Below are 26,793 nucleotides of genomic sequence, written 5' to 3' on the forward strand. Positions count from 1 at the left end.
GCTGAACCATAACAAAAGATGGCACTACAAGTCCTACCTATAATTGTGAAATGCTCCTAATGCCCAGCATTGTTGGGGTTTGGGGTTGTGGGGGGGAGGGTTGTGGGTTTTTTTGTTTTGTTTTGTTTTTGGCATCAAGTGAAGTTTTTTATAAAAAAAACAAAAGGCTGATTGTTATCAGGAAAGTAATACTAGTTCCTTTGGAATACTTCCTTTTGGTCTATTTACGGAGGTATTGTTAAAATATATTATGTTTGAAGATGAATTTCAGCCAAAAATATGTTCCTTTTGGAATTCAGGTGGCATCTCGCTCTCGTAAATTTTTCCTTCTCAGCTCTTTATGGTGGGAGTAGGGAATGAGGAATAATGTAAGATTCTGTTCCGTTTGGTATGATCCATATATTGAGCAGTGATTTTGTTGTAATATAGTATCTCTTGGCCCCAAACAGCAACAAATACTTTCTGTAGGATAAAGTCATAGTTCAAAGTTTTCACACTTGGGTGATTAAAGGTAGACAGGTTTCAGAGTAGCAGCCGTGTTAATCTGTATTCGCAAAAAGAAAAAGGAGTACTTGTGGCACCTTAGAGACTAACAAATTTATTTGAGCATAAGCTTTCGTGAGCTACAGCTCACTTCATCAGATGCATTCAGTGGAAAATACAGTGAGGAGATTTATATACACACAGAATATGAAAAAATGGGTGTTATCATACACACTGTAAGGAGAGTGAATCACTTAAGATGAGCTATTACCAGCAGGAGAGTGGGGGTAGGGAGTGGGGGGGGGGAAGAAAACCTTTTGTAGTGAGAATCAAGGTGGGCCATTTCCAGCAGTTAAACAAGAATGTCTGAGGAACGGGGGGGGGGAATAAACATGGGGGAAATAGTTTTACTTTGGGAGTGGATGAGTCATTACACAGTCTCTATTCAAGCCTGAGTTAATTGTATCCAGTTTGCAAATTAATTCCAAATCAGCAGTGTCTCGTTGGAGTCTGTTTTTGAAGTCTTTTTGTTGTAATATTGTGACTTTTAGGTCAGAGATCGAGTGACCAGAGAGATTGAAGTGTTCTCCGACTGGTTTATGAATGTTATAATTCTTGCCATCTGATTTGTGTCCATTTATTCTTTTACGTAGAGACTGTCCAGTTTGACCAATGTACATGGCAGAGGGGCATCGCTGGCACATGATGGCATATATCACATTTGGCAGATGTGCAGGTGAACGAGCCTCCGATAGTGTGGCTGATGTGATTAGGCCCTGTGGTGGTGTCCCCTGAATAGATATGTGGACGCAGTTGGCAACGGGCTTTGTTGCAAGGATAGGTTCCTGGGTTAGTGGTTCTGTTGTGTGGTGTGTGGTTGCTGGTTGTTTCAGGTTGGAGGGCTGTCTGTAGGCAAGGACTGGCCTGTCTCCCAAGATTTGTGAGAGTGATGGGTCACCCTTCAGGATAGGTTGTAGATCCTTGATGATGCGTTGGAGAGGTTTCAGCTGGGGGCTGAAGGTGATGGCTAGTGGCGTTCTGTTATTTTCTTTGTTGGGCCTGTCCTGTAGTAAGTGACTTCTGGGTACTCTTCTGGCTCTATCAATCTGTTTCTTCACTTCAGCAGGTGGGTATTGTAGTTGTAAGAATGCTTGATAGAGATCTTGTAGGTGTTTGTCTCTGTCTGAGGGGTTGGAGCAAATGTGATTGTGTCGTAGAGCTTGGCTATAGACAATGTATCGTGTGGTGTGATCTGGGTGAAAGCTGGAGGCATGTAGGTAGGAATAGTGGTCATTAGGTTTCCAGTATAGGGTGGTGTTTATGTGACCATCGCTTATTAGCACCGTAGTGTCCAGGAAGTGGATCTCTTGTGTGGTCTGGTCCAGGCTGAGGTTGATGGTGGGATGGAAATTGTTGAAATCATGGTGGAATTCCTCAAGGGCTTCTTTTCCATGGCTCCAGATGATGAAGATGTCATCAATATAGCGCAAGTAGAGTAGGGGCGTTAGGGGACGAGAGCTGAGGAAGCGTTCTAAGTCAGCCATAAAAATGTTGGCATACTGTGGGGCCATGCAGGTACCCATAGCAGTGCCGCTGATTTGAAGGTATACATTGTCCCCAAATGTGAAATAGTTATGGGTGAAGACAAAGTCACAAAGTTCAGCCACCAGGTTTGCCGTGACATTATCGGGTATACTGTTCCTGATGGATTGTAGTCCATCTTTGTGTGGAATGTTGGTGTAGAGGGCTTCTACATCCATAGCGGCCAGGATGGTGTTTTCAGGAAGATCACCGATGGATTGTAGTTTCCTCAGGAAGTCAGTGATGTCTCGAAGATAGCAGGGAGTGCTGGTAGTGTAGGGCCTGAGGAGGGAGTCTACATAGCCAGACAATCCTGCTGTCAGGGTGCCAATGCCTGAGATGATGGGGCGCCCAGGATTTCCAGGTTTATGGATCTTGGGTAGCAGATAGAATACCCCAGGTCACTGTTCCAGGGGTATGTCTGTGCGGATTTGTTCTTGTGCTTTTTCAGGGAGTTTCTTGAGCAAATGGTGTAGTTTCTTTTGGTAACCCCCAGTGGGATCAGAGGGTAATGGCTTGTAGAAAGTGGTGTTGGAGAGCTGACGAGCAGCCTCTTGTTCATATTCCGACCTATTCATGATGACGACAGCACCTCCTTTATCAGCCTTTTTGATTATGATGTCAGAGTTGTTTCTGAGGCTGTGGATGGCATTGTGTTCTGCACTGCTGACGTTGTGGGGCAAGTGATGCTGCTTTTCCACAATTTCAGCCAGTGCATGTCGGCGGAATCACTCTATGTAGAAGTCCAGTCTCTTGTTTCGACCTTCAGGAGGAGTCCACCTAGAATCCTTCCTTTTGTAGTGTTGGTAGGAAGGTCTCTCTGGATTAGTATGTTGTTCAGAGGTGTGTTGGAAATATTACCTGCCAAAATACAGTATGAATGTAAATAAGTGATCTGCTGTTCAGAGGTGCTTAGCACGCACAACTTTCGTTGTCTCTTCAAAGGGAACTAAAGGTTCTTAACAGCTCTTGGATTCCAGGCTGCTTATTTAGGTGTCTGAATGTAGATTGAGGTATCTGCCTTTAAGCATCCAACTTTGAAACTGTTCACTATGGAGCTGAATAGTTTGATCTGCATTACAAATGGGTTCCAGTGTCATTTGCTATACAATAGCTGGATATAATTTATTTAACAACTGGACGATTGTGTTTGAGGCTATAAAACTAGCATAGTTTGCAGGTTTTTTATTTTTGCTGGCAAACAACTGTTTGGCTAGTGTTAGAATATCTTGTAAAAAGATGCTTAGCCTGGTGCTGAATATCAACACTGAGGGCTAAACTTTTCCTTTTCAAAGATGAGAATCAAGGTTAAAATACCCAAAGTCTGATTCTCTTCCTGCTTACGCTGGTGTAAATCAGGAGTGCCTTCTTTGAAGTCAGTGGAGTTATCCCAGTGTAAAATTGGTGTAAGACAGAAGAGAATTAGTCCCCTTAAATATTGCCAAGAACAATCAACACATTCACTATGAAAATGTCTGGATACCATTTACAAAAATAAATATATTTTTAGGGATGCAAGAAGGAATGGACAGGATTGCTTAGCTCTATGGAATGAAAGAATTTTCATGGCTTTCCTTGTAGACATGTTGTGAGTAATGGATTGGGAGTCATGAAATTAATTCTAATCCCAGCTGCGATCTGACTCTCTTGTTCAAGTCACTTAGGCCCTGATGCTACAACTGTTTAAGCACATGCATACCTGCACACATGCTTCAAATAAGTTGTGATTCTGAGCAAATTCCTCAGATTTTTTTACTTAATTTTTGCTTTATTGTTGTTCTGGCAAACTCCCATTGATGAAATCTGATTAAAAATTAAAGAATGAATGAGGACAGTATCACTTCCTATAATCCATGGGAAGGCAGTGTGGGTTTACTTAAGCAAGGACCAAATGAAAACTGTAAATAAGAACCTAATGGATTTTGCTCTTTGAAAATAGTTTTGTATAGATCTGTTATGTATTATATCCCCTTTTTTCTCTTGGTCTTTTTGATAATTCTCATAATTGTATTCTAATAAAATTAAATTCTTTGATATTTACGATGACATTAAGGCAAAGTTGTGATTGTATCCAAAAGTTTTAAAATTACTTTGGTTCATGTGGACATAACTATATTTTAGTATTTAAAAGTAAAATCAAAGATGTCCATTCGTAATCTTTAAACAGCTGCTGACATTTTTTGTGTACAGTTGAGAAGCTATTATCTCTGAAAGAAATGGACTGGAATGATTTTTTGCAACAAGTGTGCTCATTGGTTGACTCCACTGAGAAGAACACAGGGGCAACACGAGCTAAATTGAATTTGCTGTGCTATCTGTGCACTGTGGCTGGCCACAAGGAAGTAGCAACCAGGTTAATCAGCTCACAGCTGGTAAGTAGTAAAGTTCCCGGAGAGTCAGCATGGTTCACATACCAGCCATTGCAGCAAAAGTCAGCTGCCTTTAGCACTGGTGCCCTTTACTTCTATTTTAAGAACCTGTTGGTATAAAAACACATGCAGTACAGCCAATTAAGGACAAAGCAATGAAATGTACCAATTAGGTTTCTTGAAAAGAAGTTATGGAGCATTGTCTGTCTCTTAGACTCCAGATGAATTTGTTGGTTATAATTCGCTACATTAATAGAGTTAATTAAATAATTATTTAAACTGTCTCCAGCATTAATAGCACCTTGAAATGTTTAAGATGCTATAAATTGTTATTTATAAAAGCTGTAACACAGAAAACTGCTTTTGGAAAAAAATGTGCATATCAAAATGTTAGACAATCCTCCTTGACCATACCTTTATAGATGGTAAACATGTTTTCTAAAGCATATACAACCATTAAGGAAACAAACTGCATGTGGAAATCAGTTTTGCTGGTCTCTGGGTGGTGGCCTAATTCATTTTTCAGTCATAGGTATGCAAAAATAGCAAAAGCTTGCACTTCCCTTCTCTGTATTTTAACTATGGAAGTGATCTACACACTCTCAGAATTATTATAACAAACTGCCTTTTTAAATAAGTTTACAGCTTTGAATTTTGAGTTTTTTTTTCTTTAGTTTATTTTCTTTGACTGAAGGTAAACATTCATGGCCTAATTTCCCCTTATTTACATGTGTGCCACTAACTCCATTGAAGTCAAATTCTGCCCTCAATAAAGTCATTGCAATTATAGTGGAGTAATAAGGGCAGAGTTTTCCCACACATGCATTAGACTAAATAAGATCATAACAGTTGGGGACAGACACATATTAGATCATAGAGTCTGTGTGAGGGCTGGAAACAGTCCTGACAGATGGTGTGTTGAATACTCAGTTGATACTAGACTTGATATTAGCCAAAACAATTGTATTGCAGAGTAACGTAGAATTTGTAAGCTGGTTGTTTGGTTTGTTTAGTTCAGATGAATAGCCATTTCAAATTCTTACCACTTGTCTGTTTACCTTTGTGTGTGTTGGCAGATCACAATTTTTCTAGTATATATTTATTTTTATCTGGTGAATATATTTTTAAGCAAAGCTTCAAAAAATTTCTCACTTTTTTTTTTTTAAACGTTAGGAACATAAACTTTGAAGATTTTTTCCAAACTGTCAATTCATCCTTTTGAGTCAATGGATTTTGAACGGCACCCAAGGTCTTTTGTAGTCAGAGTACAAAATAGACATTTAAAAAAAATCTTAATATGTATTTTCATAAGACGTAGATCTATATACTCATACATGAATAGGGAATTTTTTGAGAAATAAAAATGTATATTTATCTATTCCTTATTCTAGTTCCCGTTGTTAATACAACAGTTGCGGGCAGCTCCAAATTGGGATATGTAAGTAACAAACAACTTATTACAAATGAATTTATTCAAATGCTGATTGTTGCTGAATATTTTATAGGGCATACTTTAAGCATTTGTTTATGCCATGTCAATTCTGCTGTGGTTTACCTTGAAAGAGGAATGACCACAGACATCACATAATATAACTGTATGTGTTCTGATTTGAATTTCTTTAGTACCTCAAGCCTAATAAGATCTGTTACATTTTAGCCACTACCAATTTCAACTTTCGGTTGGTGATTTTACTTATTTTATAAATAATAAATGTATTCTAAGAGATGCCTCATTAGATTTAATTAATGATATTTATATAAAGGAAGAATAACTTAACATCTTTTCCAATTTCTTTTGCAAATTGGATGTGCTGTTAAAATTTATATTCCTGAATAAATCTCTCAACAATAATATGCAAAACTGAGTAGAAAAAATAAAGGATCTGGAATTACATCTACAAATTCTATAATGTAGTTTATGATGTAGTGTATTAAAAATCCCCAAACAAACCAACCCCTGCTCTAAGTAAGTATAATATCCATAATAACAGAGAGTTTCTTTGAAGCAATCCTGTCAAAAATTATAATGGAATAATGCCCTCTGCTGGTTATTTTATAGAAAGCTTGATTTTTTTAAATTCCTTATTTTTAAAATGGTAGTTTTAACTCTCTTATCTAGAGTTAATTTTCTGACATGCACTTCATTTCTGGCATTGGAATCTATTTTGACAACTGGAGTCAAAGATTAAAAATGATTTATGATGGCTTTTCTGTATTTTAAACAAATGTAGATGAGTGTGATTAATGAATAATTTAGGTAATATTCATAGTAACGTACACTTTATTGTACGCAGGGGAGAATCATGACATTTTGCACAGGTAATTGCCGAAGTCATAATCAATTGAGCTACTGAAATAAAATGCCATTTTAAAGGGCAATGGATAACGTATCTAAGAAAAAATTCTGGGCTTTTGTTAATGTAAAATTATGCTTCAAAACTGCATACACTTAGCACTATACACTTTGTGTACAATACACATATTGTACACCAGGGGTGGGCAAACGTTTTGGCCTGAGGGCCACATCGGGGTTCCAAAACTGTATGGAGGGCCGGGTAGGGAAAGCTATGCCTCCCCAAACAGTCCCCGCCCCCTATCTGCCCCCTCCCACTTCCTGCCCTCTGACTGCCACCCTCTGAACCTCCAAACCATCCAACCACTGCCCTGCTCCTTGTCTTCTGACCCCACCCCCTATCCAACCCCCCCGTCCCTTGACAGGCCACCCAGGACTCCCACGCCTATCCGACTGCCCCCCCGGGACTCTTACCCCTTAGCCAACCTCCCCGCCCCCTTACAATGCTACTCAGAGCTGGAGCCAGCCATGCCGACACGCTGCCTGGCAGGAGCTCACAGCCCTGCCACCCAGAGCGCTGGCAACACGGCGAGCTGGGGGCTGCGGGGGAGGTAAGACAGCAGGGCAGGGGCCAGGCAGGATAGTCCCATGGACCGCAGTTTGCCCACCTCTGTTGTACTCGCTGTGTACAATACACCGTTATAAATAAGTAGGATCTTGAACTTGTCTGATCTTTTTTTTTCTTTTTCAAATTTTAATTTTTTTCACGAAGCTAACAAATGTATTTAATTCACAGACGTGCCAAAATAGCCAGGGTGATTGCTTTACTAGCATTGCATACAACTGAACTTAAAGAAAATGTACCTGTTACTGAAGTAAGTTACCTTTTGATTATTTAAGTTGCCAAAAATTCAGAAGACTATTGATATTTTTATTCGCAAACTCAGAAATTTTCACAGCTTTTGTTGAACTCTGCTTTATTTCCCCCCAAATGTGAAAACGGGCATACAGTGCATCCTATCAGCTAAACGTATACATCCATGTTGTAATATATTTATGCTATTCTTGTGGTTGTTCCAAATATATTTTGGCAGAACTGCAATATTTACAGCCTTTTTCAGAAACTCAGTTTTGCAGGTATTTGTTGCTAGGCTATCACAACACTTCTTTACTGAATTTTGGAATAATGTAAAAATATATGATGGATTTCTGTATAGTCAGTTATCCTCAAAGGTAATTATTATTACTATTGTTTTAAAGAAAGCAAAATAAATTTGATAACTAAATTCTGGAAAAAGGATGTAGGAATGGGACTCAGTTTGACATTCCACCACCCATTCTAGAACATAATATTGCAGGGGAAAATTATTTAGTACGGAGAACAAACAAATGTTTTTATTCCATACCACTTGAATCTTTTATAAATTTTCACATACTGATGGTTAGCTGACATGACTTAATCAGAAGACTGGTCCAACACATACATTTCATTTTAATTTTACTATTTGCATATGGCACATGTACACAAAACTCCTGAACTTGGTGGCAGCCAATCATTCATGTTTATCTAAAGTGTTTAAGGTTGATGAGATTTCTACAAAACAGTGAAATTAACAACTGAAGAGATTTTCATGCATAGCTCCTATATTCAGTGGACATCAGCACATGAACAGCACAGCTGCTAAAATTTCTCCTAACACAAATACACATCCTCTGTATACGGATCTGGCTTCAGGAGAGAGTTTTAGTACTTTAGGCACACGCAGTCGTTGGTTAATCAATAGCTAACTACATATGTAGCACTACAGTTTTCATAGTTTATTTTTTTTATTCCAGGTGCCTTCTTCTGGATGCACCATACAGAACATTGTGCATAATCATTTCATTATTATCTATAATTATAATAATTATCTTGATATAGCATTTTGTGACGTGTGTTCATCTTCTGAGAAAGATGAGAATTCTACTGGATAATCTGGAATCTTATTCCACAATTCCTGGCAATATATTTTAAAATCACACATCAGAAATAGGGGAAAGACTTTAGATTACTTCAGAAGCTTACACTGTTACCAGCTGCATCCTACCTGAATTCCAGGTTGCAATGTCAGTGTCACCTTTAACTTCTTTCTCTCAGATGTGGCAATGTTTCCTGTTATTATTTTAATGAAGCGAGACATTAAAGGATAGTTCCAAGATACACATACAGTTTTTGTTTTCAGGTATTTGCCTAGGAAATCTTTACATCCAGTAGAATATTATTAAATATTGGCCAGCCATTTCCCATCAAATTAGTATAGCAGATATGTTATCCCATGGAAAGTGTGGAATAACAAACACTCATGAAGCATACTTCCATTAAGTGAGTTTAAACGAAGAAATTGAGCAGTTGTTGCACTGAGCTAATACTGCTTTTTGCCCAGACTGTGTCCCATTCTGGTGATCTTCCATATAAACTCAAAAAGCCCATAGATTTGAGAATTCCACACAGCAACCATTAAGCGATTGGACCCCGGACAAACTACTGAACTGGGGCATGTTCAAACTGAAGAGCTATTGTCATTTCCAGAGCCATCTGGTATGTGGATCAGATTATTTTTAATATTTCTGGTAGACTAGCTGGGAAAATGTCTTTCATGAACATTCATCTCCAGCTTGTATATATGTTTGCTACTCTAGCCCTAATGATAATTATTCTAAATAAGTTTTTTCCCAAAGAAGAATTTTATTTTCAATCACCCATAGATTAAAAGTATTGTTCAGCTTTAATAAACATATTGTGAGACCATCCTAGCAGAATCCAATGCAAACATTTTGATGTCTTCAAAGTAATCTGTAAATATATACATTTTAAAATAATTTTAAACTGTACAAAGAACTGGTTGACTTTCCAAAGTATGGTTGGCTCAGGAGAGGAAGAGTAGGAGGGAGCTGTCAGAGATCTTTAGACCTGCAGAGCTCTAATTGGTGCCTATTGAGTCATCACAGCAGTGTCAGAGCTGGACAGTCTGACTTCAAAGAACATAAATACCAGTAACTTTTTAAAATATATTTTTTAATACTGTGACTTTTTGGTTTATTTTCCTCAAACTGACATTGGCTAGCTCCTGCACTGATACCATGTGAGCTGAGTGCACGTACTAGCACGGCTCTGTGGTTGACCCTGTAACCACAAACTCATGCTGGGGTTGTGATGTTTTCAAAAGTGTAAGGCACAGTTTTGAGATGTTTGATGATTCTATGCCTTTGAGATATTAAAAATAATCCCTTTCAAAATTGTACTCTGAATTGTATTAAAAAAATAATGCCCCTTACTTGTCTCCTTATGAGCCAGTTAATGCTTCAGTTAGAACTCTGAGATAGCTGTCCTGATGAAGCAAGTTGCATGCTGGGGTGTCACAACAGGCTGCAGCCAGTCAGAACATCTTGGGGGATCTAAACTACACCTAATGTGAAGTGACTGGTCTCAGTCCAGTTCCTAGAGAATGATTATCCACATCACAAAACCTAACACTGGTGGCCCTGGTTAGTACTTGTTTTGACCATCTTAGCTGAGAGGCCAGGGTCTTAAGGGCTTGAATCCACGTGGTTAAAGTCAACATGGGCTTTTTCATTGGTTTGAATAGGAGCAAGATCAAGCCCTGAATGGGCATAGAGACTTAATCTATCTCCTTACCGTTAGAAATAGTCTCTTCAGGATAAGGTAGATTCCCCTGGGTGGGATAGTATTTTCAATCTTTAACTGCTCATGTGTGTTGTTCAGTGAATAGAGGACTTCAGTCTGGCACATTTCCCAGCGTTACACTCATGCACATGTTGAGAGAAAAAAAAATCAACCCTTCTAAATTTCTATGTGCACAAAGTCCCTCTGCTTCTTGTTTGAGGAGTTCAGTACCTTTTGATAAAAGCTTGCAAAGTTTAGTATTCAAGGCGACCTGCAGAGAACAATTTTGTTTTTGCTGTACAGACCTCCACCAGAGGTCACTCAAACACAAAAAAGAAATATAAGAAAAAATAGGTTCTCATTCAATTTGAATCTTAAATTGAAAACAGACTAGGCAGAGGTTTACTATGGAACTATATATTGCACTTATGTCTTTAGTGTGCTGATATATGCTAATATTTGAATGCTATCAAATATTCATATTCAGAACAAGTAGATGTTCTTGTCCCTGAAATCACTGCACTTCTTTTGGTTAATTTTGAAAAGATGGAAGTTGCCTTACCAGGTGTGAGGTCACACTCCCACCTTTTCATGCATTTATACCTGCTCTTGTATTTTCCACTCCATGCATCTGATGAAGTGGGTTCTAGCCCACGAAAGCTTATGCCCAAATAAATTTGTTAGTCTCTAAGGTGCCATAAGGACTCCTCATTGTTTTTGCTGATACAGACTAACACAGCTACCATTCTGAAACCTATCTTTGCAGCACAATCAGGATAGCCACTTAATATTATTGTTTCCACTGGGGTTTGTGCTAATAGAGGGGATTTCACTTTACTAACCAAGTGTCTCAGAAAAATGAATTTCCTACCTGTAAAATTAGTTTCTGCAATACATCTCCAACAATCTGGAATAATGGAGTTTTCTTATTAACTGGCCTTGGATAAATGGCAGGCAGACATATCAATCAAAAGGCCAAAATTCTCCTACCCAGAATGAGTCTCCTCTGACAGTGACTCATGGATTGGTCCAGAAAAAGTCTTTCCAAGAGTAAATAAACTGGAAATCTATATACTCTTGTTTCTGCACATACAGTTCCATCAATCCAAACAAATGGGGCTCTAAAAAGTGCTAAGGCAAAGCCTAACAAGTGCAATGGAGAACTTGAAAATTATTTAGCTACTGTGCTCAGAAAGTTATACTACTGAATGGAGCTTTAGGTACATTTTTATAATTTTGTTTGATTAATTACATGGTCAAAGCTGAATTCACCTTCATAAAAGGAAAGGAGTACTTGTGGCACCTTAGCGACTAACACATTTATTTGACTAACACATTGATTATAAGCATCCGATGAAGTGAGCTGTAGCTCACGAAAGCTTATGCTCAAATAAATTTGTTAGTCTCGAAGTACTCCTTTTCTTTTTGTGGATACAGACTAACAGGGCTGCTACTGTGAAACCTTCATAAAAGGCACACTTACTTAATTAGAACTGTTGCTAGGGAGCACATTACATTCATTGCATTTCTGTCAATCAGCAAAATGATACATCTTCTCCATTAAAATGGCATGGCTGGTGTTGTCTAGTATGGTCCCTTGCCAGAGTCCCAAATAAGTTGGTGTCTTTTTATGAGGGTGATGATTTAGTGGTTTCTTGTATATTATTTTGTGCGACACCATTAATTTGTGGGTGAAGAAGAACTATATAGTTAGGATCCTCTATTTCAGTGACAGAATACATGAATTTCTCAAGGATGAAGTGGTATCTGTAAAAGACTATATTCTGTGTATTTGATCCTTCATTCAACATTCTGAACATAACTTGTATTTCTGTTAAATCCTCTGTTGTGAAACCATCTTCTGCCTCCATCGTAAATGTAATTTTGACCTTGACTTTGTCATACAACAGGGAAAATTAGGAATATGATCTGGAGGAGGAGCGGAGGTTGCATGCCTCACTCAGAGTGAACTCCCTGTGCACAGCAATCAGGGGATAGGGCATGGATAACCACAGCAAGTATCCTCTTGTTCTTTCCCTCCTCCTTCATGAAGATGGGTAACAAAAGCTCTTTGGCCAAAGCTATTTCCACGTAGCAATTCCACAACCACTCTGTAGGGCTGTGTGTATGTAATATCTTTTTACCCACTCCCAGGCATCTGCCCAGCTGGTCAAACCAGGTGCAGGGCTTGGAATTTCTTCCTTTAGACTACAGAAGTGTGTTTATTCCCTGATGTCTTCAGTAAAAAGAAAAGGAGTACTTGTGGCACCTTAGAGACTAACAAATGTATTTGAGCATAAGCTTTCGTGAGCTACAGCTCACTTCATCAGATGTGATATCTTCAGTGGTACTTAAGATCAAAGAGTATTCTTGGCTTGCAAACTACAATTTTATCTTTTAATATTTCAAACTTGTATGGTGCTTTCTGAGCAAAATTAAGCTTAATTAATAATAATAATAATAAAAAAAGTGTGTTCTTAGATTCCTGCAATGCCAAGGTCTTTCTTATTAGCTCAGGTAGTAATGTAGCTCTTCTAAGAAAAGAAAGACATCACGTACGATGAGGTACGTATGATTGAGAATTCCATACTTTGAGTGCGAACAGTACTTTATTTTTGGTTTTGGATATGACTTGTCAAATTTAAAACTTTCTGGTATCTATTTGTCTGACATTGTATTCCCCTTTCCTTTCTAATAAATGCTTTAGTGAACTTTTATAGGTGTTTACATTGTTGTATAAACTCAGGAAAGGGATCTGGACATCATTTTAGACACTCAGTGAAAAGCCTCAGCAAAATATGTAGCTGTGGTCAAAAAAACAATGTTAGTATGTGTAAGGAACTGGATGGAGAATAATATAGAAAAAGATATAATGCTATTATATAAATCAATGGCATGGCCTCATCTGGAATACTGTGTGCAGTATTCACCATCCCATGTTAAAAAGGATATTGAAGAATTAGAGGGTACTCAGAGAAGAGCAATGAGACTGATTAGGAATATGGAAAACTTCTCATATGAAGAGAGATTGAAAATAAAGGGATTGTTTTACTTTAGAAAAGAGACAGAAGGGGGGGGGTGAGAGAGATACAGGAGGTAGATTGGAATTTCTGTTTTCCCTGTCTCATAGCACAAAAACAACGGGACATTCGATGAAATTAAAAAGATATATTCTAAACGGAAGCAAGGAACTACTTATTCACCCCATGTGAAATTAGATTGTGAAACTCATTGCTACATGATGTCATTGAAACCAGAAATTTAGCAAGGTTCAAAGAGGGTTAGGGGTTTACCTGGATAACGAGAATATCCAGAGCAGTGATACTTAGACATCAGTGATTCAGGAGCCAAATTAGTGATCAGTGTGATCGAAAGAGCCATAGTAGTTTGAATTGGAGCTGTCAATTAATCACACTTAACTCACGAGATTAACTCAAAAAAATTAATCTCAATTAAAAAAAAATTAATCACGATTAATCACATGTTAACTAATTGAAATTTATTAAATATTTTGGAGGATTTTCTACATTTTCAAATATATCAATTTCAATTACAACACAGAATACCAAGTGTACATGATCAATAGCACGATTAATCACAATTAATTTTTTTAATTGCTTGACAGCCCTAGTCTTAATTTGTTTCATTTACTATAGTACTATGTATTCATATTTAAACAGTATGACAGGGAAAATATTTAGTTTATATCTGTCTGTATCTATATCCATCTCACAGCAAAATGACTGACTCAAGTATTATTATTTTTTCAACTACAATTTGTTAATAACATAGTAAAAGCATCTCGATTGGTTAATAACTTATATTGGTTAATAATTAAATCACACAGTGTTTTAATATCATGTGCTCCAAAGAGCTGCAGGAGACACATTAAAGAGCCACATGCGGCTTGTGAACCGCAGTCTGAGTAACACTGATCCAGAGTTATAATAGTTAATGCTAGCATAGCATTTCTGAAGGGTTATAAAACCTTATGTTTCAGATGTTAAGCCAATCACTAAGTATTAAAAATTTGGAGGAGACCTTTAAAGGGGGGGGCTCATTATCCCACATTTGCCTAATGTAGAGTTTCTTGCACCATTCTCTGAAGCATCCGGTACTGGCCATTCTCAGAGAAATAAGAAAGTGGATTAGATGGATCGTGAGTCTGATTCGGTATGACAAGTTCTATGTTCTCTTAAGTTTTTTGTTTTGATTCATCTGCCTTGCTAATATTTATAATGTGAAATCATACTTCCTACCAATTTCCTTTGATTAATTGCATATTTTAATTTGTTTGGGATAAAAGTGTAGTCAAAATAAAACCTAATGCATTATCACTATTGGCTTCTTATTGGCCTGCACCTAGCCTCTAATCCTAAACCTCCTGTTTACTGAACTTCTGGTACGCTGCTAGGTAAGCTTATATTTACTTTTAATATGATATACTTGATTATTTTCTTTTGTCTACTTCAGAGTAAACTTGTTTGTAGAGAAAATGTAGGACTCAAAAATATTTAACTGTGGATTACAGAAATAAAAGAATGTTGTTTTTTTTTTTTTTTTTTTTACATAAGTGAAGTGATGATGAAGTGCAATTCAGATGTAAAACGGCCATATTTGAATTGCTTATGCATGGAAATAGCACATCTCACATCAAAGAACACTTTAAAAAAGATCCCACCTAATTGCTTATAATGATAGAAGTGTATTTGGTATCTTACCTGATGCCTTGTAGAACAATTTTCAGCCTATAATTTTTTCTGTAATCACAGATTTTTATTGGTTCTAACTAGCTCATATCTCTGCCACCCTTTATACTATTTTTAGTGCACCAATTGTGAGGTTTCTATTTAAAGCATAATGTGATTTTTGAAGTTCTTATGAAACCTTGATATTAATTTTTTGTTAGAAAAAAACATGTCTGTGAAAGACCATGGAAATAAAAGTCACAATTGGAAGATACACCAAATTCAAATAATGAGAACTGCACCCTGAAACAGAAATACCATTTAAATTTGGCTTCTCTTGCATTTTTGTTAGGACTACCGAACATCATGGGTGAAATCCTGGATCTATTAAAGTCAATTGTAGTTTTGCCATTAACTTCAGTAGGGCCAGGACTTTACTTTCACCCCATGTCTTTCACATGTCAGGTAAATACAACTACTTGTATAAAATCCATGTGTGCATGTGGATTTAGGTGTGACATGAGTAATTCTACATTTACATTTAGAATTTTAATATCAGTAATTGTTGCAAATAATTCTGAGGTTGTAGCGCTATTTGGAGAAAGAGTTGACAGACACTAATTTTTTGTGGGTGTGTGTTTTAAGATTATAGATGTTGCCTCTTAATTAAATGATTACAATATAGCATTTTCATTTTCAATTAATAAATAGCTATTAAATATATTGCATGTCACTTAACATCTGTACAGAAACATAATTAGGTGCCTCACACAAAATCAAATTCTGTTAAGGTCTATATTCTCTGCTTTAAAATTCTACATTGAACTCTTGTAAGCTGAGTAGCTTTACCGTCTTATCTGTGGCAAAATGCATCATATATAATGCTGGGTGCATCACTTCAAGCTGATTACCTCTTAATCAAACTCAAGAGCAGATGTGGTTTTTTTGTTTTTTTGTTTTTTTTTAAACCACAAAACCTCAAATTACTATAGTGATATTGTACAATAATTTTCGATGCTTTTAAACCCTATTTAAACAAGTCTTAAGTCTCTGATGCAAAATAAACTTCTGATTATGTTTTATTGTCAACTTCTACATTTTAAATAAAGTTGTAGAAGTTTAAATATGCTCTTTAATTTAGATTCTGTGGTAATAAGATAGGTTTTTACATTTAAAGGGGATTGTTCCCCATTCTTTATGCTGATTTGCTTGTTTGTGGCCTGCTACAGTAGTTCTTACAAGTGTAAAACTTCCATGGAAGCCCAAGGGAGCTTTGCATTCCTGAAGATTCTAACTATGATCAGTGTTAATGGGAGCTGTACATATCACAGGGAAAATAGATTCCAAAATATGGAGATGTCACCTAATAGTTCCCATTATTTATTTGTTGTTTGTATTATGATAATGCACAAGGTTTCATCTTTGATTGGGGCCCCATTGTGCTAGGCATTGTACAAAATACATAGTAAGAGACAATCACTGCCCCCAAAACATATATAATTAAAAAATAAATTAAGGGCAGGGAAGTAGGATAAAAAACACAAGCAAAGTGGTCAGGGTGATGATATGCATATTTTTTTGTTAGGTCCATTGCATTAATTTTTCTCTAAATCAAGTGACATATGAATAGTAGGGAAGAGGGATACAAACAAGTTATGTACATTAATTATATTTACTTTTTTAACTCCACAACCCCTCAAGCTATCCATTGTCAGCTGCCTAGTTTCATGTGGTATCACAGCATGGGTTGTTCTCTGTCCTCTGAAATTTCTCTTAAAGAAGTGGCCTCATGAATTAGTTTTCATAGAGGATTACATGCAAGACAGTGAGGAACAAAGCATGGTGGCTGTGTTAATCTGGGGGCAGTTCAAGGGTGCTGGAGTTTGGCTCACCTTTGAGTGCAAATATCAGAGATTGTAAGCATTTTCCGATCAGCTGACCCTCATGAGGTCTATTTAAGAACTACATGAAGTGCACTACAGAGCTGTCGTCATTATTACCTAGACATTGTGCTGTCGTGTGACTAATTTTCCTAACTGTCGTATTAGAAGGGCTTTTGCTGAACTGAGTTCAATATGCCCCATCCACCTCTTTGAGTAATTAATAAGTATATATTTGTGCTCTATAGGATGTATGCATAGAATAACTTGTACCTTCCATAATTTGTGTTTTTTACATTAATCCAAATTGAGACTATTTCAGAAGTTTTCTTAGAGCTGCTAGACTTTTTTATTAAAAAACAAAACAACTCAAACTGAATACATACATGTAATTTATTTCTTTTATTAGATTTAAACAATCACAAAAACAAAACAAAGCCAAATAAAAACCCATAGAGAAAATTCTAGGTACCTGACAATTATTCTCACAATATAATGACCACCCTGCAGCTTTAAAAACTCATGTTAAATAACAAACTCAGCCTGCCAGCAGGATTAAACAACCATAAATGTTAACAAATGAACTCAGCCAGCCAGTAAATAAAAGCAACAGAAAAGCTCCTTTACATTGTACCATTGCTGTTAGCAAAATACTCTCAGCTTTCCCTGTAAAACCCTATCAAATAAATGGCTTTTGAAGCATGCCCTCAGATTTACTAAGTTTGGGGTATTTCAGATCCAAATGAAGAGCATATTCCAAAATCTTGGACCACTTAGAGAGCACTCTGTGTACAGCCTGCTCTCCAGTATGGCAAGGGTGATGCAGCTTGAGCATCACTGCTGATCTCAGCTGTGGCAGTATGGAGAGAGGCAATCTCTCTGGTAGCCCCAACCTAGGTCATTTAGGGCTCTCATTTTAAGATGATCTGATTGGAATTTAGTTCTGAATTATATTGTTGCAAATTCCCTTTCTTTTCTTTTATGTATACTTTCCCCATGGCTTCTCAGCATCCCTTTCAGAACTGTACAGATGTGTTTAAATTTTCCTGTTGGTTTAAATCCCAATCCTCCCTCTACTGGGCCAATTTAATGTAATCTCCCATACTTTTGTCCTCCGTTGCCAGTTCTTAGTTGACCAAAGGGGTTGCTGTTCTGTTACTCACTTCCATTCATTCATTCCCAGTGGCAGTGTATAGAGTTGTACTCTCACCGTATGTCAACCTGAGGATCATGGGACCAAGACTGGTACTTGCACATCCACATGGCAGTCTAGGGAGCAAACCCTAGACTTGCTTTTCTTGATATATAATATATCCAGCGGTTTTCAACCTGTGGCCCATAGTCCCCTGGGGGTCCACAGACTGTCTAGGATTTCTAAAGGCTCTGCACCTTCATTTGGAATTTTTTAGGGTTCTGCAAATGAAAAAATGTTGAAAACCACTGTATTCTAATAAATTTAAACCAAATTTTCAAATTTATATGCTTAGTTAGGTGTTGCAGTTCAAATACAAGACAGAACAAGGCTTTAAGCAAGCAAGCAGGCTGGTCTGGCAACGGGTTGTTCTCCTATCAGCTTTCCACCCTCTCTTTTATTTTTTCTCTCCCCCCGCACATTACATACTCCAACAGATAAAAGGAATACACTGGCTTTGTTTAACATTCTTATTTACCAATATTTATCTACCGCATTCCTTGCTCTCGGGCCTTGAGCCCAGTCCTGGGAGGCTTCCCACGGTTCATGTCATCTGGACGAGATTCCAAGGTTCATGCCCTTGAGAGGAGCCGTGTGTGCACTGCTCCTACACAACACTCCGGGTGTGTCCTGAATGTTGCCAAGTGCATGAACCCTGCATGAATGCTACAGTTAGGCACCTAAATCCAGATTTAGGAAACTAGACAGACGTGACCTGCATAACAGGACGGCTTGTGCTGTGAGCTGGGGACCTTGGGGCGGGGCTAAGACAAGCTCAGAGCAGTGAAGAAATCACTCTGGGCAGGGAGGCCTGGGAGAGAACTGACTAATGAGGGAAGAGACAGAGACCCCAAGAGGAACTGAAAAGGCTGGGTAGAAAGTGGCTCAGGGAAAACCACAGCACAAGTAAAGGAGCACACCTGTTTGTTCAGTACAGGGCCCTGGTCAGAATCCAGAGTAAAGGGTGGGATTGGATTCCCCTACCAACCCTAGGGAAGGAGGATGTACAAGCCTATTGCAAGGGTATTGAGCCCAGCGGATGGGAGGGGCTGCAGGCTAAGCCCTGAAGAAAGACCGAGGAATAGCCCCAGTGAAGGAGGAAAGATTTTGTTTGTGTTAATTGGGACTTTTAAGTTTGGACAATTAGATGATGAAACCTAAATATACGCAAGCCCTGTTTATTGAAGGACAATATACAGAGTATACCCTCCAAGTTGGTATACAGTGGGGCAGGGCTGGTCACCAGAATTTCCACTTCAGTTCCAGGGGGTGGTTAAGCAGGTCCTGGTGGTCCTCATCAGCACCTCGGGAATCAACAGAAGCAGTGGGAGGTGCAGCTAGATCTACAGAGTGATTGCACATGTGAGACTCGAACCTGGCCTTGTCTAAATGTATGGGACCACCATCTTAGCCTTCAGCAGCGTGCTTCTTACTATACCTCTTTTGGAAAGTGGTTTTCCTAACTGAAATCACTTCTGCCAGAAGTCTTCTTTAAAGCTAATGTGTACATATGTCCTTATCCGAGTTTCCTCCCTAAAGTAGTTTCAGATTTTCATAGTAGTCAAGCAATTTACTTACCTGTGTTTTACCTAAAACCACAGCACAAGTAAAGGAGGAAATAGGAATGAACAACAACTATACTCATTGGATGTTAGTCTTAGAAGCTCTATCATTCTACATAGAGAGGACTAAATCATTTTGGCAGTCTAACAGTTGGTGGCTAGAGTGGACAGGATGAAAGGTCTCCCAATCTCCTCATGGAGAATCTCATGTTGGATAACTTCGTGTATCCATCATTGTTTGGAACAGACAGGTGTTTCATCACCAAATAACCTGACTGCTCATTCCATGAATTCGCAAGCATCCTCTGCGGCGTTCTTAGCACAAATTCCTATCCAGGACATTTGTAAAGTAACAACTGGGTCATTGGTGCACACCTTCTCCTCCCATTACATCATTACTAAAGGAAGATGCAAAATTTGGTTGAACTGTACCATGGTCTCTATGTACAAAAATTCCTATCCTTCCTTGTATATTACTGCTTTGGAGTCACTAAGAGGCAATGCACATGTACACTCAAAGAAGAAAAAATGATTATTAATCTTTTGTAACTGTTCTTCGATATGTGTTGCACATGTCCATTTCAGTAACGGCCCTCCTGCCCCTCTATATCTGCGTTTTTGGAAAGAAAGAACTGAGGGGGTGTGGGGTCGGTTGGGTGCTTTATATCCGCAATAGTGGCACATGGCAGAAGAAGGCGCTCAAGCTGTCCTGATGGGTATCATTGAGGGAAAATCTTCCAGTGGCTGTACACACCCAGAGTGGAATGGACATGTGCAGTACATTTTGAACAACAGTTACAAAAGGTATGTAACTGTTTTTTTTTCTTGTGGAAGAAAACTGCTATTTTCAAAATAAAATTTAAAAAATTATTTAATTTAAAAATTCTACCGGTGAGTGGAAGTAGCTCGATGAAAACTGAATAGTACAGGGCAAAAAAAAAATGGTAAGATAATAGTATTTTTTTGTAATCCATAGGATTGTAAATGATAAGGTTGGAAAGGGCCTCTGAGGTTGTCTAGTGGTTTTCAGTTTGTGAACAGGAGGAGCAGAAACTAAATCAAAAATACATAAATTAATAATTTCCCCATTGAAACTGCCATCTCATTTTATACTTAATTCTTTTTGGTTATAGCATCACACATTTTACCCCTGCTTTCCTTGAAAATAATGCAGGAAAACAGAAATAAGGCTTTATTACAGTTGCACCTCAGGGCAGAAAGAATGAGCTGAATTTGTAGATGTAATTAAAAGCCATTCACTAGCATTTTTTTATCACTTACATAAACTGAATCCTTTGTGCGCAGCATTAAATTATTGTATTTTTATGCTAGTACAGCATTGACAAACAAAGTAAGGGTAAATGTCTTACGAAGTAGAAAAGTAGGTATATGGGTAAATAAAATAGAGAAATATCATTTCAAAGCGATGAATTTTGAATATAGGCATTTTGTGTGTTGCAGTTTTTTAAAATACACACTAAGGGTTTCTCTTTACATTTGCTTCTGTAAACAGGACATAGCATTTTTTAATAGATCAAAAGCAGAAATCCACTAGAAGGAAAGAGTTTTTATGTATTAAAACGATGTGCACTTCTCCAGGAAATCTATTACATTTTACCATTTGGAACAATTTTGCTGCTGTTTGTAGGAAAAAAAAAAACCAAACACAATTCTGTTACATCTGGATTGCTCCTTACCATGCTGGAGTTTCCAGAGGCGGTTCAAATCTGTGGCACAGCGTGTACTGGCCGTGCCTCATTCTGCTTGCTGCTAGAGCTACTGCCTCTGTGGCAGCAATCAGTTGGTGGCTGATTTGCTCCCATCCTTTTCTTTTGCCTTTATTATTTTTTAAAGCTATTTTCAGGCAGTATTGAGCTTTCATTTGTTCCAAGCCTCCTTCCTTGTTCCTGGTTCGGGGTTTGTCATGTCATGACCACAGCCACCTGGAGCCTATGCTTGAGCACTTGCCTGCTGAGCTGCTCTTTCCCCTTTCAGGCATTACAGAGCAGTCTCACAAGCACTGGGCGAAGTCCAAAAGGTGTTCCATTTATTAGGGAGCTTTCCATGGCTCAGCAGGGAGGGAATTATGCCTAGCCGTCTCCCAGCCAGATGACTCTAGTGCTGCTAAGGCATGAGCTCTGAGTAAGATAGGTATGTTAGGGCTCCAGCCACCCTCCAAGTAACCATGACTTCACCACAGAAAAGCCTGAGCTGAGCCAGAGAGAGATTATACAGAGGAAGGGTACTTCATCCAAAAGATCTAAGGGGAAGTCCTGAGGTGACAAAGGGCTGCCAAGACAAGACCCCTGTGGAGCTACTGGTACTCTCCCTCCCACCCACCCCCACCCCACCCCCAGTGTTGAGTGCCTTGGGAAGAGAAGCAGGGCTTATATTCATCTCCCCTCCCCATCACAGCTTGAGTGAGGGAACTCTGAAAATGAGACCTCACACCTTGCTCAGAGGGAATGGGACCCTGAACGGGCAGGACTCAGAGAGAAGTTTCTAGAGGGGTCTGGGCTATGCACAAGGCAAACTGCAAAAAACTGTGCTCTGATCATAGCAGGGCAGTAACGTCCACTATGTACACCCAAAAGTCAAAAAGAATAAAAAGGGGGTGGGGGTGGGGACAGGGACTGAGGACAAAAAATCCGGAAGGTGCTAGTCCTTTGACTCCTCCTCCTGAGGAAGGCGAGCTTTTAGACTCTGAATCTGAGCAAGACTTGGAAAAAAATTGACATTTCACCTCCCCTTTGAGAAGTTTGAGGCCACGTGTAAAAAGGTTATGACAACAATCCAGATCCAACCTGATAAGGCTCTTGAGGATAAGCATTCCTCCCCTGGCATCCAGCAAAGCCCGTTTTGAATCCTGTTCTGCACAGCCAGACCTTTCAAGATCACATTAGGGATTCAGCGGTTCTCATGCTCACGGATAGTATCACCATGATGTATTATGTGAACAGACAGGGGAGCACACTCCAATGTGCTGTGTCAGAAACTGATCAGGCTCTGGCAGTTTTGCATCAAGGAAAACATTTATCCCTATGGCCAATCATTTACCTGGGATCCAGAATCACCTGGCAGATCACCTTAGCAGAAATTTCTCTCTGAATCACAAATAGTTCCTTAAGCCCAGCATCCTGAAGTCCATTTTTGCAGATCGGGGCATCCTAATGATCAACCTGTTTGCCATGAGAGACAACAAGAAATGGTGGCTGTTTTTTTTTCTCAGGGGTCTCAGGCCGAGCTCCTTGACTGATTTTTATCTGATCTGGGAATTTGCACTTTTTCTCCAATTTTGATCAACCTGCAGGGTCATTCTCAAGCTGAAATTGGACTGTGCCAAGCTCCCTCTCATTGCTCCAGTGTGGCCAAGACAGTGTTGGTTCTTCGACCTCCTTGCTTTATCAGTTTGGCCTCCCATATCCCTTCCTCTTCCTCCTGACCTTCTGATTCAGCATCTCGGTAAGGTTTTGCATCCAGCGGTCAGCTCTCCATGTCATGGTGTGGATGCTGCACGATTAGATGAGGAACAGGAATGTTGTTTGTAGGTGGTCCAGCAAATCTTGCTTAATAGTAGGAAGCCTTCTACCAGAGCAGCCTATTTGGCAGAGTCAAAACAGTTCCCAATATTGTTGCTAGCCCGGGCAGTCCAGCCAGAGCTAGTTTTTATCCAGGACATCTTGGCGTACTTGTTACACTTTCAGTCTTCTGGTCTTGCACTTGGTTCATTGGGAGTCCACCTGGTGATGATTTTCGAATTTCATCCTCCCATCCCTGGGAAGTTTGGTGTTTTCAAACTCCATGGCAGTGACGTTCTTGAAAGGAGTTACTTGTCTCCACGTTCCAGTTAAAGAGCTGGTTCTTTTGTGGGACCGTGATACTGTCTTAGCATCTCTTGTTGGACCTCCCTTTGAGCCTCTGGCAACTTCTTCTTTCTCCCTTCTGGGCCAGAAAACTGCCTTCCTTTGGCAATAACAACTGCAAGGAGGGTCGGTGAGTTGCAGGCTTTGATGGTGGAGCCCTCCTTATGTGCAATTTTTTAAAGACAAAGTAAAGCTATGCCTGTACCCTAAATTTTAATAGAGTGGTTTCTCAGTTCTGCTTAAACCAAGCTATATATTTACTAGTGTTCTTCTCTAAGCCGCATTCAACCCCTGAAGAACAACGCGTTCACGTGTTAGATGTCAGGCAACACTTAGCTTTTCATCTGGATAGAACCAAACCTTTCTGCTTCTCATTTCATTTGTTTGTTTCATATGCAGACTGAATGAAGGATAAAGCGGTCTCTTTGCAGATCTCCAGGTGGATAATTTCTTATATCACTTTTGAATATGAAGTATCCCAGGCTATGCCTCCTCAAAGGGTGTGAGCTCATTGAACGAGAGCCCAGGTGACGTTGACAGCATTTCTAAGTGACATTCATGTATTGGACATTTGCCAAAACACAACAGCCTTGATGGTATTCTTAATGCACATTCCATGAGGAGAGTTTAAATAGATTAGTGATCATTAATCTATTTAAACTTTCCTCACGAAATGTGCAGGGCATTAACAATACCATCAAATGGAGGGGAAAATATTAAACTAAACTTTAAAAAAAACAAAACCTCACTATGGCCTTACTTCAGGACACCCACCACACCAAGGACAAGGCATTTTGAACTCTTACTCCTCTTAGGCCTGTAGCATTCCTCTTCCACAAGTTTTTAGACAAAATCTGTGGCGAGATGTACCCTTAGTGCGAGCTAACAATGAAGAGCAACTAATATAATAGGTAATATTTTCATCTCCAACAGAGATTCCTGCGTGGGTATTTATAGAATGGCAACTTACTAGATCTTTCTCTCTGCCATGTGTTCTGCTGTCTGCATGTTACTGCCACCTCATAATCCTGCCCTGGCATCTATGCCACCAGGAAGACTGAAGCAAATCTACACAGGGTCTTAAAGTTTCACTCCTATGCAATGTGCCAGGGTTGTTCTTTGAGGCAGTCCAGACTTCCTCATGTGGTGAAAGCATTATGTAGAAGGAATGGGATGAACAGATGTACCATCACACTTTCCTATAGGTTTTAAGATCTTGCCTCATTGTTTAGTGGACAAAAGCTGCAATTGTAGCATCTGTTTACTAACATCTTTGTCTCATATGCACTTGGAACCAGAGAGATTTCTTCTTTCTTATCTTCCCTGAGGGATTTAGTTCAATAGGGAGACCTCCCTCTGCTATTTACTTATTCATTATGAATACTACAGAGGTTAGTCTACAGCATTAAAAAAAACCCATATTTGATAGAAAAGGAGTACTAGTGGCTCTTTAGAGACTAACCAATTTATTTGAGCATAAGCTTTCGTGAGCTACAGCTCACTCATCGGATGCATTCAGTGGAAAATACAGTGAGGAGATTGATATACACACAGAACATGAAAAAATGGGTGTTTATCATGCACACTGTAAGGAGAGTGATCACTTAAGATGAACTATTACCAGCGGGAGAGCGGGGGCGGGAGGGAACCTTTTGTAGTGATAATCAAGCTGTAGCTCACGAAAGCTTATGCTCAAATAAATTGGTTAGTCTCTAAGGTGCCACTGGTACTCCTTTTCTTTTTGCGAATACAGACTAACACGGCTGCTACTCTGAAACCCATATTTGATAGATATCTCCAGTTTACAGTCTTAAATGGACTATAGTCTAGGATTGACCTTAATGTTTTTAAAAGAATCATGAGCCTCTGTCATAAACTGATGCATCAGAAAATACTGTTCCACCTCCATTGGTTACATCAGAATGTGTAAGACGATGATGCTTGCTGATGCTATGAGGGTCCAGAAGTCATGCCAACTACATATGCTGTGAGAATGATCTGTTGTTAAAGGCTTCTGCTGGGAGGTGTGTTCCAGGATTTCTTTCATCTTCCAATAAAATTCCTACTCGTTCTGCAGCAATTTCAAAGTCTCTGGATTTTATTGACTACCAAAGACATTGGCTTCTTTGGGCCTCCTTTGTGGCTAAAAAAACTAGTGCTGCAGAGATGAAGCATGTGTGCGTTTTGTAATATTGATGTCTTGGAAATGGTGGCATGCTTAATAAGACTTAAGAGATTCAAACTACTTGATAACAAATGGCTTTTATTCTTTGACATGAATGATCTTTACTTTGTTGGTGTTCAGCTAGAATCCTTTTTATCACAGTTCGAATTTAAATGCTGTTTGTTGCCTTGAACATCCTCTGGACCACCCCTCCTCCCCTTCTTCACATAGCTTTCTGCCCATCTTTTCTTTTCCAGTCAGTTTCTCAGAACATGCAAAAATCAGTTATACAGCATAGTTGATTCAACTTTATCCACTGGATTTCACTGTTAATTCAAGACCAGTTCTGAATCATGACACATTCTTAGAATTTTTTGCAAAGCTGCAGTACTGTTGGAGAACAAATTTTAAATTATGGTTTGCTTTTGTCTGTGCTACAAGACAGAAATCTGTTTTTAATTCTATCGGGACATTACTGTATTGTAACCGGGTTTCCCAGTATGGTAGAAATTACACTGCAGATGGGACATTAGGTGCTGAACATACATTTGTTGAGCAGTTGTACTTCAGTTTTTGAGTAAAAATCTTGTTCCCCTCATTTTTAATGTGTGTTGCTTCAAATACCAGTTTATCTTGTAGAGCTGGTCAAATTCTGTTACTAACAAAATGCATGATAAATCTCGGCCTTTTGTATCTGTGGATTGTGATCAAAACAATTCTGTATTCAGAAATATTTATTCAGTTATTGTTGTTTATTTGTTTGTTTTTACTGTAGTGTCTAGCAAATTTTATGTAAGCAAATTTCAGCCTGTGGATTCTCCAAAACTTTTCACCGCCTAGTATTTACTATGTAGTATATGTAGCATGTGATTGATCAGCTAAGCCATATAGTATTGTTTCTGCTAGGATGGCTTTAGTAATTTTTAAGTAGGAGAATAAACACTAGTGAATAGGGGTGAGATCCAAAGGCCATTGAAGTCAGTGGTAAGGCTTCAGTTGATTTCAGTGTACTTTGTATCTGGAATAAGAATGGTCTGACCCAGTAGGGCCCAAG

The 26,793-nt window shown here is 38.8% G+C and overlaps 1 protein-coding gene across 8 annotated transcripts in view; it reads left to right on the plus strand.

Annotated features, from left to right (window-relative positions):
• Positions 1 to 26,793, plus strand: part of ULK4 (unc-51 like kinase 4) — a 386,015-nt gene that overhangs the window by 42,762 nt on the left and 316,460 nt on the right. For all 8 annotated transcript variants that reach the window (XR_012667172.1, XR_012667171.1, XR_012667173.1 and 5 more), the window contains 3 exons: positions 4,255 to 4,436; positions 5,825 to 5,871; positions 7,523 to 7,601. Coding sequence is in view for 5 of the 8 variants with exons in the window: in XM_048838838.2 (XP_048694795.2) it covers positions 4,255 to 4,436; positions 5,825 to 5,871; positions 7,523 to 7,601 (308 nt within the window). In the remaining 3 variants the exon portion in view is untranslated. The remainder of the gene's footprint in view (positions 1 to 4,254; positions 4,437 to 5,824; positions 5,872 to 7,522; positions 7,602 to 26,793) is intronic.

This window comes from Caretta caretta, chromosome 2 (genome assembly GCF_965140235.1).
Source record: "Caretta caretta isolate rCarCar2 chromosome 2, rCarCar1.hap1, whole genome shotgun sequence".
Classification (NCBI taxonomy): domain Eukaryota; kingdom Metazoa; phylum Chordata; order Testudines; family Cheloniidae; genus Caretta; species Caretta caretta.